This window comes from Cannabis sativa, chromosome 2 (assembly GCF_029168945.1).
Source record: "Cannabis sativa cultivar Pink pepper isolate KNU-18-1 chromosome 2, ASM2916894v1, whole genome shotgun sequence".
Lineage (NCBI taxonomy): Eukaryota > Viridiplantae > Streptophyta > Magnoliopsida > Rosales > Cannabaceae > Cannabis > Cannabis sativa.
This window is the reverse complement of record NC_083602.1, coordinates 9,010,265-9,025,893: the sequence shown is the minus strand read 5'-3', so window position 1 is coordinate 9,025,893 and position 15,629 is coordinate 9,010,265. Positions and strand designations below refer to the sequence as shown.

At 34.1% G+C, this 15,629-nt stretch overlaps 2 protein-coding genes and 1 pseudogene across 12 annotated transcripts; all 3 read left to right on the top strand.

Annotated features, from left to right (window-relative positions):
- LOC115719876 (uncharacterized) overlaps positions 1-8,055 on the top strand; it is a 23,743-nt pseudogene extending 15,688 nt beyond the window's left edge.
- Positions 7,741-10,184, top strand: LOC115719877 (NADH dehydrogenase [ubiquinone] 1 alpha subcomplex subunit 8-B-like). Its single transcript, XM_030649056.2, has 2 exons — positions 7,741-7,825; positions 9,988-10,184. Exons 1-2 carry the CDS (start codon positions 7,741-7,743, stop codon positions 10,182-10,184), a joined length of 282 nt encoding a protein of 93 aa, XP_030504916.2.
- Positions 10,041-15,629, top strand: LOC115719360 (pentatricopeptide repeat-containing protein At3g18970). Of its 11 annotated transcripts, none has more exons than XM_061110079.1 (4): positions 10,041-10,180; positions 11,082-11,131; positions 11,430-12,890; positions 15,316-15,629. In XM_061110079.1, exons 3-4 carry the CDS (start codon positions 11,492-11,494, stop codon positions 15,318-15,320), a joined length of 1,404 nt encoding a protein of 467 aa, XP_060966062.1. In that variant the 5' UTR covers positions 10,041-10,180; positions 11,082-11,131; positions 11,430-11,491; the 3' UTR covers positions 15,321-15,629. The 11 variants fall into 11 exon arrangements, with proteins under 11 accessions (XP_060966062.1, XP_060966060.1, XP_060966057.1 ...); XM_061110077.1 differs by having other exon boundaries at positions 11,418-12,890; XM_061110078.1 differs by lacking the exon at positions 11,082-11,131 and adding an exon at positions 10,478-10,578 and having other exon boundaries at positions 10,043-10,180; positions 11,418-12,890.

Here is a 15,629-nt window from a genome sequence, read left to right as displayed (position 1 = left end):
AAATTGTTGAGTAAATTAAGAGAATTTCAAGATTAAAATTTTAGGTTTGTTGTATTTTTGAATGATAAAATTATATATGGATTTTTTGATTATGATTATAATTGAATGAAATTGATTATGCATAAATGATTGTACATTGATTTCTAATACAACTACCTATTTCCATTAACGATTTAGTCTAAAACCCGTACGTTTCAAGATTTTTTTTGGTTTGAAATTTTCGGATTCAATTTCTTGATCTACCATTATTTTGGATGTTTTATCCCAAATTGAATCCTTAGGTAGATTAGAAATTCCATCCCGACCAAAACCCATCCAAAATCCCCAAATTTTCGTCGATTTTTGGCCGGAATACGCTTGCGGACAGATCGGGCCAATCCGGGTCGCGTGACCCGCCTCCAACCCGGCTGGAGGAAGAAGATGGAGGCCAGACAGCAACGCCCACTCGCGCAGGCGGCGCGTGGGGGCGCGTGGGACCCCCTCGGAGGTCGTTTTTCGACGATTTTTTTTCCAGCGTGCTTAGAATTTGATTTCTGATTTTTTGGTGATTTTTAATTAATTTTTTGACGCCGTTTAATAATTATTATTATTTTAATGATAATTATGTAGTTAAAAAATTATTAAAATTGTTTTTTGATGATTTTTCGAAATTTGTCAATCATAGAAAATTTTTTGAGTTTCTTCTCGTTCCATAAAACATAGTCACTCTCTTATTTAATTTGTTTTGACTATGTAGTCTCCACCAATTTTCTTATATTCACATCTTTTAATTAATTGTTGTTCTAAAGTTATAAAACTTGATTATTTGATATAAAAATAATGTGTTATGGTGGACACTTTATTTTTTTATTATCAATATAATAAAAGCAATTATATATCTCTTTTGGAAATTTGGTTGAAAATTATTAATTTTCAATGATTGTTTTATCACCAAATTTCACATGTTGAAGAAAATATTATATTTTTGGTTGACTATATGTGTAATTACTTGCCCAAAGGTAGTATTTACATATATTAGTTCACATTCCATGAAGTGAGTTAATATTAAATGTATATATTTTAATTATTTGCCCAAAGGTAATAATTTAAATATATAAATTTATTATTATTTTTTGCTTGAATTAATATATATTTTTAAGAAATTTATTTGCCCAAAGGTAATAAAATTCTTAAATGATATGTATTTTTTCCTTTGTTGTTAACTTCATGAAGGTAGATCATGTGTGTGTTATATTCTCACCCCAAAGGGGAGATTATAATGACCAGTTGATTCTACAATATTTTCTAATACATTGCTCATATTGCTTATTCAAGTTTTAACTTTTTGAATTTTTCAGTCTCCTTTTCTGTGAACAACAATAATGCTTCCATCCATATTTTGAATGCTTCCAACTACAAGACATGGAAACGAGATGTGGAATTTACTTTAGGCATAATGGATATGGACTTGTGCCTACGAGAAGAAAAACTCCTGGCGATCTTACCGACTCAGATACCGCCGAGAGAACTCATCATGCACAATGGGAAAAGTCAAGTCGTCTCGGCCTTCTTACTATGAAAAGATCCATTCCCGAACATCTATTGAGTGGTTTTGCCGACACTACAAATGCCAAAGAGTTTTTCAATGCTGTAGAAAAACTATATGACACTGGTGAAAACGCTGAAGCTGGACATCTTATGGATGAAATGACAACCATTAAGTATGATGAATTAAAAGGAGTGCGAGATTTTATTCTGAAATTGGTGAATGTTCAGTCTAAGTTGAAAGATCATAATATTCCTCTTCCTGACTCTTTCATTATTCATCGAGCTCTTCATGCTCTTCACCGCCTCTTTTCCAAACCTTATCAAGACGGCCTACAACACTTACAATCAAACATGGACTATCAGCGACCTAATTTCTCAGTGTGTAGCTGAAGAAAGCAAGCTTAAAAGGGAGAAGAATGAATCGCACTAACTATGTTTCTCACCTCGAAGCCCAACAAAGGAAAAGGAAAATTCAAGAATAAAAATGATGGTGCTACTAAACGAATGGTAATGGTAAGGAGCATAAGAATAAACAGAAGAATAACAACGGAAAGTCCAAATTCTCTAATGTGAAGTGTTACTTTTGTGAAAAATTGGGGCATCGGAGAACGGATCATCACAAATTTAAGACTTGGTTAGAAAAGAAGCAAGCACAATCGGGTAATCCATTGGCATGTGTTTGTTTTGAATCTAACCTAGTTGATGTTCCTATTGATTCTTGGTGGTTAGACAAGTGGTGCTCTTGTTCATGTTGCAGCTTTCCTTACGGGGCTAAGGGATCTCGTGGAAGCCAAGTGAGAGGGAGTCCAAGCTTAAAGTGGGCAATGATGTTGGAGTTGACGTTATCTATGTTGGAACATTTATTCTTGAATTACAGTCTCGTGATAAGATTATTCTGAACAATACTTTTTATGTTCCTACTTTTAAAAGGAATTTAGTTTCGCTTCCGCTTTTGGTTAAACAAGGATATTCTTTTCATTTTGCAAATGATAATGTTGACATTATGCTTGACTCTCGAATTATTGGAAATTGCTTTTATTCTGATGGTCTTTACAAGTTGTCATTGGCTCCTTTAGATTCCTCTTTTAATGTTGTGAATACTGTGGGTAAAAGACCTCATATTAAGGAAACATCCTTATTGTTATGGCACAAAAGATTGGGTCATATTTCCAGAGAAAGGGTTGATCGTTTAATTAAATCTGAAATACTTCCTCCTCTTGATGCTTCTGATTGGGATACTTGTGTTGATTGTACTCGTGGAAAATTGACTGAAACAAGAAAGAAGACTGCAAACCGTAGTCAATCTTTATTGGAAATTATCCACACAGACATCAGTGGTCTTTATTCCACCACGTTGTGCAGAAACAAGTATTTTATCACTTTTATCGATGATTTTTCTCGTTATGGATTCACCTATTTAATTAAAGAAAAATCTGACGCCCTTGATAAACTCAAAATTTTTCGAAAAGAGGTTGAGAAACAATTAGGAAGAGTCATCAAAGTTGTTCATTCTGATCGTGGAGGAGAATATTATGGTCGTTATACAGAATCTGGACAACACATGGGGCTTTGCGAGTACTTACAAGAAAATGGTATAGTTGCTCAATACACTATGCCCAGTTCCACTCCGAGCAAAATGGCGTTGCTGAAAGGAGAAATCGCACTCTCATGGATATGGTTAGAAGTATGATGAGTAGAATAAATCTTCCAGAGTTTTTATGGGGTGAAGCACTTATGACTGCAACTTATATTTTAAATCGTGTTCCCAGTAAATCTGTTCCCAAGACCCCTTTTGAGTTATGGACTGGGCGGAAGCCTAGTCTAAATCATCTTCGTGTATGGGGTTGTCCAGCTGAAGTAAAGATTTATGATCCTAATTTGAAAAAGTTAGATCCGAGAACAAATCGCTGTTATTTCATTGGTTATCCAATGCGCTCAAAAGGCTATCGCTTTTACTGTCCCACTCGTGGTACGCGAATTGTTGAATCTCAGACTGCTAAATTTCTGGAATTTGATGTTGCTGAAAAGATTCCTTCAACATCTCTTGAAATGGGGGAGTCCTCTAAAGGAATTTGTATTCCTATGTCATTTTCAAGAGATGATAATAGTAGTCTCCATCCTACTCCAGTTGGTAATGCTCCCATTGTTGATGAATATATTGCTCCCGATTATCGAAGATGATGAAGGTCCTATTATTGATGAAGGGCCTATTAATGATGAAGCTCCTATTGTTAATGAGAATCCTGTCATTGAAGAAATTCCAGTTGTGGAAGATGTTATTCAAAACAATGATCAACAAAGAGAAGTTATTCCAGAAGTACCTCCTCCTACAGAAGATCTCAAAGACAAAAGAAGTCAACAAAGTGTCATGATAATTTTGTTTATCTTGGAGAAGGAGATTATGATATTGATCATTTTGTGGATCCTGTCACTTTTAGTGAAGCACTTAATAGTCCACAATCTTCAAAATGGTTAAGAGCTACGGATGATGAGATCGACTCCATGAAGAAAAATGGTGTATGGGAGCTAGTTTTATTACCTGATGGTTTTAAACCAATAGGTTGTAAGTGGATTTTAAAGGCTAAAAGGGATAAAAAGGACATGATTGAAAGGTTTAAAGCGCGTTTAGTGGCTAAAGGCTTTACTCAAAGAGAAGGTATTGATTACACCGAAACTTTCTCACCTTTGTTTCCACTAAAGATTCATTCGAATTATTATGGCCTTAGTTGCGCATTTTGATTTAGAGTTGCATCAAATGGATGTTAAAACTTGCTTTTTCGAATGGAGAATTGAATGAGGAAGTCTATATGTCTCAACCTGAAGGCTACAAGGATGAAGGAAAAGAACACTTAGTTTGCAAGTTGAAACGATCCATTTATGGTCTCAAACAGGCATCTCGCCAGTGGTACTTGAAGTTTGACAAGGTTGTGACATCGTTTGGTTTCGTAGAGAACAAGTTTGATCAGTGTATTTATATGAAGATCAGTGGGAGTCGTTATATTTTTCTTGTTCTTTATGTAGATGACATTTTACTTGCCGGCTGTGTGATTTGTCACTACTAAATGAGACCAAAAATTTTCTCGTCTTCCAATTTTGATATGAAAGATTCTTGGAGAGGCATCTTATGTTTTGGGGATTGAGATCCATCGTGATGAATCGAAAAGTTCTTGGCTTATCTCAAGAAGCTTACATTAATCGTGTGCTCAAAAGGTTCAACATGGATTTGTGTAAAGGTGGTTACGTTCCTATTCGAAAGGGGACAAGTTCACTAAGCGACAATGTCCTAAGAACGACTTGGAAAGAGGAGCAATGAAGAACATCCCTTATGCAAGGGTAGTAGGGCGTTTGATGTATGCTCAGGTTTGCACTCGACTCGACATAGCTTTCGTAGTCAATGTTCTTGGGAGATATTTATCTGATCCTGGCCTTGATCATTGGGTTGCAGCCAAGAAAGTTTTGAGATATTTGCAAAGAACGAAGAGTTTTATGCTTGTGTATAAGCAGGTTGACAATCTTCGAGTTGTTGGTTATTCAGATTCAGATTTTGGTGGTTGTGTAGATGATTTAAAGTCAACTTCTGGCTATATTTTCACCTTGGCGAGTCTTTGCTATTTCTTGGAAGAGTGTCAAACGTACTTTGATCACATCATCTACTATGTATGTCGAGTTTGTTGCATGTTATGGGGCATCTTTGCAAGCTTGTGGTGAAGAATTTTATTTCGGAGATACGAGTGGTTGATTCTATTTCCACACCTATGCTAATCTATTGTGATAATAATGCTGCTGTTTTCTTTTCAAAGAATAACAAGATTAGTAGTGCTTCTAAACATATGGAAATAAAGTATCTCACTGTCAGAGACTTGGTCAAGAAAGGAGACATTGTCATTGAAAATTGCAAGACCGAGTCGATGTTAGCTGATCCTCTAACCAAAGGGTTAAGTGCCGTGCTGTTTAATAAACATGTTGTTAATATGGGCATTTTAAAATCTTTTGATCTTTTGGGTTAGTGGGAGTTTTATTTTTGTTTGTTTTTAGAAATTATTATTTATAATTTTCTGAATAAAGTTATGAACTACATTTTATGTTTCAATATTTTTTATTATTGAATGGATATGTTTTCAATTATGTTTTGTTATATTCTCGAGAATGATTGAATTGAAAGTATGTGGTTCATATTGTTGGGATCATTGTCTTTTAAATTTATTTGCTTATTGACAATGATATGTTGTTGGCTTAATTCTTTAAGCAAGTTTAGTGACACTTACTTATTTTAAGTGGTGTATGTTTAATTTCACTAGCTTATTTATTAAGCATCACGGTATCAGTGAAATTGAGGACTGATAAGGATATTATGTTATTTTATATTGATCACATGTTGAACATAATTCCTTACCACACTAACTGAACTTATTGACCATGTCGATTTAATACTTTGGTATTTGTGATTATGAATGTCTTTTGTTGAGCTAAAAACAATATGACTGTCATAGTTCATTATCAAAGGTTAAATTGGACCGGTATGTTGAGATGCTATCAGAGAACTATCAGTTTTTAAAGTGGCCACAAATGTTTTTTCTGTTGTTCAACCCATGAGTCGTTTTCAAATAAAATTATTTTGATATATAATATATATGTATTAAAATCAATGTAGCCCAAGTGGGAGAATGTTAGACTTTTATTTGGGCTTACATTAAATTTTATTGGTTTTATTAAAACTTGGGTTGATTGGATAGTTCTTTGCTGTATTAGCCCATGTTGTTGGTGATCAATTGTTAATGGGCTTAGCATCTGTGAGTAAAGTCTAGGTGAAGCAGAAGTGTGGGCTTTTCTATGAAGCCTTTGATGAGCGAGCCCGGCCAACTAGGGTTTTGTAGCTAAGTCCCCTCCTAACTCTATAAATACATATTGTCTCATCACAATTGTATACCTTTTGATAATCGAGATAAAATAAAGCTACTTCGATTTAGAGATCTAGGGAGGAAGACTTAGTTGATAGTATTGCACTATCAAATCGAGAATCTGTGATCAATATAATTGCTATGGATCAATCAGGTACACATACCTAATTATTATATCTTATTATTGTGTTATATGTTATATACACATAGATCTTGGGTTAATTGTTAATTTATATAACATGTGCCATTTCTTGTCTCTTTTTTATATTTATTTTGTAATTTTGGTCGTTAGAGTTTATGGATTTCTTGAGAGGTTATACTTCATAAAGCAATGGATTATATTTCACTTTTGTCCCTTATGTTTGCGTGTGCTTTAAAAAAATGTGAGAAAAGAAAAACAGGTTAGTGTTAATAACATAGGTGATAAGGTATCATCCAAATGACAACCTACAAAGTCATGAATAGTCAAAGCAATCTAATGCAAACCAAAAGACACATATAGCAAGGAAAAGTGTTATACAAGGTTTTAAAGTCATAACTGGAAACCCATATAGCCACCCAATCCCGAGCTTATCAAAAACAATATCTTCTTTTGTACTTGGAAAATATATTTTTAACTTGAAGTAATGCTAGAAATATTCCATGATTGAAAGCTCAAATAATGGCATGATTTGTATCACATCTGATTTCAAAGTGGGACTGTGCCATTTACCGTTACATGGTTGAAAATCATGTCACATTGCAATTGCTAGGTGTAGTGTAAATAATTAGCGTCCCTAGTATTACTCATAGTAAAAGCCTAACAAAGTTCCGATTCATGTTTGTTGTGTCGAACAATTTTTTGAAGGTAGGCGAGTTTGGGAATTGAATACAATGCGTATTTTGCTTAGCTACTCTGCTTAGTGTTAATATGGTCCAATGTCCTATTGCAGGTTGCTAGTGTCACATTTGACTTGCTGTTGCTTCTGGTTCTGGGATCTTACTTGATAGTGCTATTCAGTATTCTTGTTATCTCAACTAGGGGGTATAATTCTTACCCTTCCTACTATGACTCTGCTTCAATGTTTTGATTACAAGCTCCCTCCTCTAAATGGAATATTTTGATACATTTGATTATGCCTAATTATTACTGACAATCCTATTTGACAGGGTCTTGATGATCTAATTACTTTATTCCGAAGACCACCCTCTCGAAAGGTAAAAACCGCTTGATAACTCAAGGCAGGATTAACTCCAAACCATTAGTCGTAGAACTGAAGATTCTCTCGCGTAGTTCAGATTAAATTTAAGGTTTATATATTTATAGTTTTTGGAAATGCCTTGGCTAGTTCATGACACGAACGATGATCTCAGTAGCTCTCGTGTTAGGAAGATGCTTCATGAGAACTATTTGTATCGAGGTGCGAGAAATTTTTTGTTTAAAGATTCATATTTTAGCAATGTATAATCCCTGGAAATTTTCTTGCGCAAGGGATATTTTTTATGAATTAGAAGTGACTTGCATTTTACCCCCCAAAGACATTAGGAGATAGTTAAATAAATCTTTAATTCAATTTGGTTAGCCATGGTTGAAGATTTGTGCAATTAATGAGTATTAATGGTCTCAAAAAGTTGGTTTGTTCTTATCATATTTATTGGTATATTTCTGCTTAAATATTATGTAAAGTAGGAGGCATGGAAGGAAAGATACCTCTTACTAAAAAGAATGTGTTTATGTACTATGTCGTTTGTAGAAGAAGAATACAAGAGCATCACTTAAGTTTCTAATGTTAATATAAGATTTATATCATGATAGGCTTTTAAATTTGTTGTAGTTTTGCAAGATGATTCCTAATTATTGATGATGTCAACGCAATAGGGAAACTCTCTTCTATCAACTTAAGGAAGAAATTCATTTTTTTTTCTCTTTCCACTTATCCAACCAAAAATCCTTTAATAAAAAGGGGATAAAGGATTGGTCAGAGTTACAACATGGAGCTACGCCTAGATAAGAAATCAATTAATAAAGAATTAACGAGCAGAGCACTACTTGACTTAAAACATAGTATGAATTGAATCCTTAAATTGTTGCTTCAAGCTTTTTGTATTTTCTTTACGAATAGTGTAACAATTATTTATCTCACTTATATGAAAGAAAGGCATACAATAAAATAACTTTTAATTTATTTAAAATTATAATGACTGTTTTAAAAAAATTACAATGTATACAATCATTTAAAAAATTTGAACTAAAAAATTATTCAGCCCAAATAAAAATATACCAAAACAATTTTTTGAGTATGTGCTATATAATTTTCCAATATTTTCTTATGGAACTTTCTTTCAACTTTAAATTTATTACTTAAAAATAAAACAAATACAAAAATAAAAAATAAATGTCCCAAATCAGTAAAAATTCCTAACTAGTAAAAATCTTATCATTTTCAAAGATGATTAAAAATAAATAAGAAATCAATGTATATATCTATTTTTTTTTTAATAAAGCATGAAATTTTATTAAATAATAGTCTGGAATTCAATGGAACATACACAAGTAGGATTAGAATTAAAAAAACGAACTAAATAATCAATCGTCTAATTCCCACACTATTTCACAAATAAATAATTGCAACATGACAATTAACCTTAAAAATAGTTATATTCTATTTCATCAACTGTTTAGAAGACACAACAGTAAAAACTGCAGTAAGTTTAACCTCATAGCTTGAGCATTCAACTACTCTGTAAGGTATGTAACTGCACTATTAACAATCCCTTCAGTCGTAAAAAACTTATTATCTCCAACCACTAACAATAATTAAATGGCAAGCCATTGAAGAATAAAGAAGAACTAACAACGAAACAAAACAAAACAAAACTATGTCACATAAACAAGACTAAAACATTCAAAACCATGACATAAAAACAAGACTAAAATACTCAAAAACATGTCACAGAGACAAGAATAATCGCAATAACAAAAATCGAATGACAATAGTAAAACGAACAAGCCGCACCTAAGCTCAATAAAGACCAATGAACCTAACCAAGAAAAAAAAAAAAAACAAAACAAAAGATAGCTATAATTTATAAGAAGGAAACCCCTAATTTTTCTTTAAGAATAGAGAAAATATATACATATAAAAAATCAATATTAAAAAAAAAAAGAAATAGTGTGGAGTTTCGAATCACCCAAATTTTTCTCCCACTTTCTCCCTCACTTCACCCAAATTTTTCTCTTGTCCTGAGCTTTGATTCTCTCTCAAAAGCCCTCGCTACCACTGCACGAGACGACCCTCCTTCTCATCCATTCCATTCCCCCACGGTAACCAGTCCTTTATGCTATTTTCTGTTTGTTTCCTTAGAAAATTCCTATTTCTTATTTATTTATGTTCTTCTTCAGCTCAATTCAACCTCCCGAGTGTCATTTCACTTTGATTTCGAAATGATTTTCACTGAATTATATTACACAATTAATCTTTTTCTACAAGGAACTCTGAATCTTAATATTTGAAAGTGCTGATGAAGCCAAACAATTTGTTTTTCTTTTTCTTACTTATTTATTGGGGATTTATGTGAAGGTGATCAGAATTTGGGAATGTGGATGCTGCCGGAGATACGATACCTACATCAGCTGTGCTGATGGCTTCGTCGAAGCAGATTGCGTTCAAATGTCAAGCGGAGAACGTAGCTTTTCTCAAGTGCAAGAAGAATGATCCAAACACTGAGAAATGTCTCGATAAGGGCCAGCAAGTTACTCGATGTGTCCTTGGCCTGTGAGTTCTATCAAAATTTGAACTCTTTTTTCTGAATTAGATGCTTATCTTCAATTTAAGTTTTACTTAATTCTTTGAGTGTTTCTTCCGATAAATGAGAAAAAAAAAAATGAAGTACATTGATTGTGTTATCGATTTTGATTCTATGTGAACTAATTAGGTGAGTGATGCATCCAAATTGTGTCAAAATATAAAATAAAGCATTGATGAAACGGAAGAGCAAACATTTCCCTACACCCTAAACCCTAGACCCAACCTCATCAGTCTGACTGATTCAGTCATCTCTGCCATCTTCAGTCTTCGTTTTCCTCTAACTGTAGCCATAATCTATACTTGATCAGCAGCTCTGCTCCCTACTTGGTCACTATCCACAGTTCTTGGTCCGCTCCTCACTCTAGGTACCATCATTCCTTCGATTTCCTTTTCTTTTTTGTTTTGTTTTTCTCCCCCGCGGAGAATTGTGCTTCGTATTTTAGCTTCTTCTTTTTTTCTCACTGTAATCAGGGATTTATTTACACGAAGTTTGATCCTTGACGGTTGAGAATTCGGGTATAATAAGAAATTGTTTAAATGCTCTCAGTACAATATTACTCGGTTGCTTGTAGTCAGGGATTTATGGGGCAGGGTTTATAGGAAACCTTAGATTTAGGGTTTATGAATTTCGCCATTTTGATTCAATCGCAATTCTGATAGTTTGATACTAATACCAGTAGTCTAGTTTCTTTATGACGTCACAAATCGGCTTTTTTTTTTATATAGAACAGCTGTGCTCTGTTATTGATTTTTTTTTTTCTTTCTGTATTTTGGCATGTTTTTATATATATATATATATCACATACTCATTGTGTTCTAGACTTCAAGTACTGATTTTAAATAGTTATTGCATATCTATTTCTTTCAGAATTTGGGTATATTGTATTCTCAACGAGATTATGCATCTTTATTAAAAAGGTTAGCAAACCTCTGCATTTATATATTCCTAAGTCAGCTTTAATACTACAACATCAATACTAAAAATGTCCAATTAGAATAACAGTAATAATATTAAAAAAAAAAGAGTTAATATGTAAATATTGAAAATTTATAGCAAAAATAGATTGTAAGGTTGTATTCAGAATAATTCTTTTGCTTCAAGTAATATTCATTTTATCATAAATATTTGCTCTTGCAACTACAATAGCTCATGCATCTTATTTTGGTGTTTTATGCTAAATACTTTGGTCATTTGATGTTTTAGCAAATTTTGTAGCCTGAGAAAGCAGAGGAAATATGGTCGTTAAAGAATGAGCTCTGTATTTGAGTCCACTCCATATGCTTTCTCTCCCTAGAGTTGCAGCTACTGGCTTTCTACACCTCAAATTATTATCCATTTACCAACTTAAACAAACACATGCCCAGTTGATTGTCAATGGTCTCAACTCACCCTGCCTTGCGGCCAAACTTATCAAGCAATACTGCACCTTATTAGGCCAACAGAAGAACTACTGTAATGCCCGTTTAGTATTCGAGCACTTTGACAAGCCTAATCTGTTTCTCTTTAACACTTTGATACGATGTTCTCCACCAAAAGAGTCCATTCTTGTTTTCTCCAGATGGGCATCAAGGGGAGGCTTAGTGTTCGATGATTTCACCTACATTTTCGTTCTTGGTGCTTGTGCTCGATCACCTTCAGTCCCTACATTATGGGCAGGGAGACAAATACACTCGTGGATAATGAAAGGCGGTACTATTTCGAATACTATGGTGCAGACTACTTTAATACATTCTTATGCGAGTAATAAGGATGTTGGCTCAGCCCGAAGGGTGTTTGATGAAATGGTTGATAGAAATAATGTTACTTGGAATGCCATGATCACAGGGTATTGTTCACAAAGAGGAAGTGCTCGTGATGCATTGGTTCTGTTTCGTGATATGTTGGATGATGCTTATGGGGCAAAACCAACCGATACTACTATAGTTAGTGTTCTCTCTGCAGCTTCTCAGTTCGGTGTTTTGGAAACAGGTACTTGTATGCATGGGTATATAGAGAAGACAAATTGGGTTCCTGAGATTGATGTGTTTATTGGCACCAGTCTTATTGACATGTACGCAAAATGTGGATGTCTTAATAGTGCTTTATCTGTTTTTTCACGAATGAAGGAGAAGAATATCTTAACATGGACAGCAATGGCAACTGGATTAGCCATTCATGGAAAGGGAAAAGAAGCAATAAAACTTTTGGATTCAATGGGGGCTTCTAGATTAAAACCAAATGCTGTGAGTTTTACTAGTTTACTTCTAGCTTGTTGTCATTCTGGGCTTGTAGAAGAAGGACTCTGCTTGTTTAGTAGCATGAGCAAGTTTAATGTCACCCCACAGATGCAACATTATGGTTGCATTGTTGACCTTCTTAGTCGAAATGGGCTCTTGAAAGAGGCGTACGAGTTTATAATGGGAATGCCAGTTGAACCTGATGCTATCTTGTGGAGAAGTTTGCTAAGTGCAACCAGAATTCATGGGGATGTTGCAATGGGTGAGAAGGTTGGGAAGCTCCTTATTCGAGTACATCCAGAGCGGAGTTCTTTGAATGGCACTAGTGAAGATTATGTAGCTTTGTCCAACATTTATGCTTCTGCAGGGAAGTGGGAGGGTGTGGAGACTGTAAGAGAGGAGATGAAGGTCAAAGGAATTGAAAATAAATTTGGATGTAGTTCGATTCAAACTACTACTGGTATGGACCCTCTTGAAATTTATTTATGATAAAATTCTTATTTGTAAAGCTTTAATGTTTCAAAACATGTCATGAACATAACTTAAATATGTTTATTGAGGAATTACCATTGTTGATGACAAAGGAAAAAAAAAAATCTTACATAGAAAAAATGTTGACAATTTGGTACGTGGAAGACTTTTACATTGACTTCTCAAATCTTGTGTACACTATTCCACTGTGGTCCTTTAACGATGATTCGGCTATGATGGCCATGAGCTGACCTTCATCATCACCTACCAAATTGGCACATGATGCTTCCTCCTAGAACTTTATCATTTGCACTATGTTTGGTAGGGAGGAGAGATGGGAGGATGGAGAGTAGAAAGGGGAGGTGGAATCTATTGTTTGGTAGAAGGGATAAAGGGAGGGAGAGGAGAGATGGAGGGAGACCTACAAAAATTTGATCCGTCCACTTTTTGAAGGATTTAATAAAATGACAAACTAAAAATATTAAATATTAAAATTATCCTTTCAAAAATAACAAATACTTATACTAAAAAGGATACTTTGATAATTTTAAATAACTAACTTACTCTCTAACTTTACTCCTAATAACAAGTGACAGAATGGAGAGTTATTATCCTCTCCATTCTTCTTAAACTCTCTCTCCATCCATCTTTGAGAGATCATTTGCGACTTAGTTCAAGTTAGCTAGGAGGTTAACTTCAATGGGTTTGAATGGAAGTGGCGATGACTAGAACTATTAATTAAAGTCGTTTATTACTTGATCCAACAAGGTGATAGACATTGGAGGATATTCCCAAAACCATTGCCTAGCAACCTCGCCTAGGGTGGTTGGAAAAACTTGCACTAGGCAAGGTTGGGTACTTTGACAATCTGCTCAATCTAGATCTCAAAATTATTGATATGCTTTGAGGGATCACCACAACTATCATAAGTGGCCATCAAAGGCATTTTGAATCCATCAAGCAACAAGACTTGCTAAACCTCTATAGAAAATGGACAGGCACACCTCAAGTTTAATATTGGCGCATTCTTTCCCTCACATATTTCCCTTACAACTCTTCCTAGTCGACTATTTCGCCTGCTAAGGGATTTATGTCAGCGTTGGATTTTTCACCATCTAAGTTCTCTATAGCCTTAGGGGTGCAATATTGCCTTCACGCTTGCCCATTTGAGTGTCTAGCTAGCCCTTGAGTTCAGGTTGGATAGCAGTGATTTAGTTTTGAAGATTGGCTGATTAGTTATTGATTCACCTCTTAAGTGGTATCCATCATTTTGGGAATTTCGTCATGTCAGTTGTTTAGATGGTCTTGGAAGAGCAAACATTTCTCATATTTTTTTTTTCTGTTTTCATTATCACTCATTACGGATCTGTCATCATTGGACTGTACATGTTTACTACGAGAGATGCTTAACGATTTCGAGATTGCTAATGTGCAATATTTTGCATTTAATTTCCAATTTTAAGTTTCACTTTAGTTTTACATTTAATTTACAGTGAGGGTTTAACATTTTTATGAAAACCAAAACTTTTGAACTAATGTTTCCATCTTCAAGGCTTGTTCTTAGGAGTTTCATTTTAGAATTATCAGATCTACTGGATAAGCTCTGATGTTTCTTCCAAGGCCAACATCCTTATTTGGATTTTTCTTTTGGACCCTGATTTTCTGATTTTTACATTTTGTTAATGGTTACTCCTTATCTACTAGTTGATTTCACTCTTATCTTCTTATTTATGAAGTAATGATTATTGTTAATATTGAATTATGCTTACGTTTTGTATGAAAATATATTTCTTATTCATCCACGATAAGATATGAAATTTTGAATAGGGATTTTATGACTATTAGCTTGTCTGTAGCTGGAAAGGAATATGAGGATCTTTGAATATTGGGGGTGGGTTGTGGTTCAGTTTGGGGCAAGGCTTTAATATATAGACTTATTTCTCTTAAGAATTATAAATAGTGATTGTTTTCAGAACTAGTTTGGAGTTCTCTTTTGAACATATGATGATATTTTACCATCTTTTGGTTCTTTCTCTATCAATAAATAGTTCTTGATTCTTATGTATATTAAAAAATGTGTCGAATTCTTCATTCCTGTCATAGGAGCAAACAGACAACATTCTCATTGATCTTGTCATTGTCATAGGCTGAAGAATTTGGTGATGCATTTGGAATTACATTGTTTCAATTTCGTACTCATCTCTATTATAGTGTTCAGTACATCCTCATTTGCAATTCAATAAGAACTTTCATTTCATATCCTAGTTTGGTTAGAGATGCCTGGTTTTTTTTGGTTAGATTAGATAAAAGACTGCATCTTATCTTTCTTTGATAGAGTTGTCAAGCAATCTACGGGGTTTCTTTTTTCATTGTTGTTGTTGTAAAACATGAATTTTCTGTTGATACATTGCCAGGTTGAGAGATCTTCACCAAAAATGCACAAAAGAGATGGATGAGTATGTTGGGTGCATGTATTACAATACAAACGAATTTGATTTATGTCGCAAAGAGCAGGAAGCATTTGAAAAAGCATGCCCTTTGGAATGAGATCTTAGTCCTCATGTTTCAATTGTTTTGCAATAATTTGGACAGTTTTGCAGTGCTGTTGTTTTCAATCAGTTCTGATATGGTTCTTTAAGATTTATCTTATCTTCTTTGTATGTGAAAAAGATCTTTTTTCTGAGGAATAATGCATAAGCATGGAAATGTTAAAACCATAATTTGCAGA

Bases quoted from the DNA above. Each gene is read 5' to 3' on its own strand.
- LOC115719877 (XM_030649056.2), top strand. From the start codon at position 7,741: ATGCCTTGGCTAGTTCATGACACGAACGATGATCTCAGTAGCTCTCGT. The intron at 7,826-9,987 runs GTGCGAGAAATT...TTATGTGAAGGT, and splicing joins TGAGAACTATTTGTATCGAG to GATCAGAATTTGGGAATGTG.
- LOC115719360 (XM_061110074.1), top strand. From the start codon at position 11,492: ATGCTTTCTCTCCCTAGAGTTGCAGCTACTGGCTTTCTACACCTCAAA.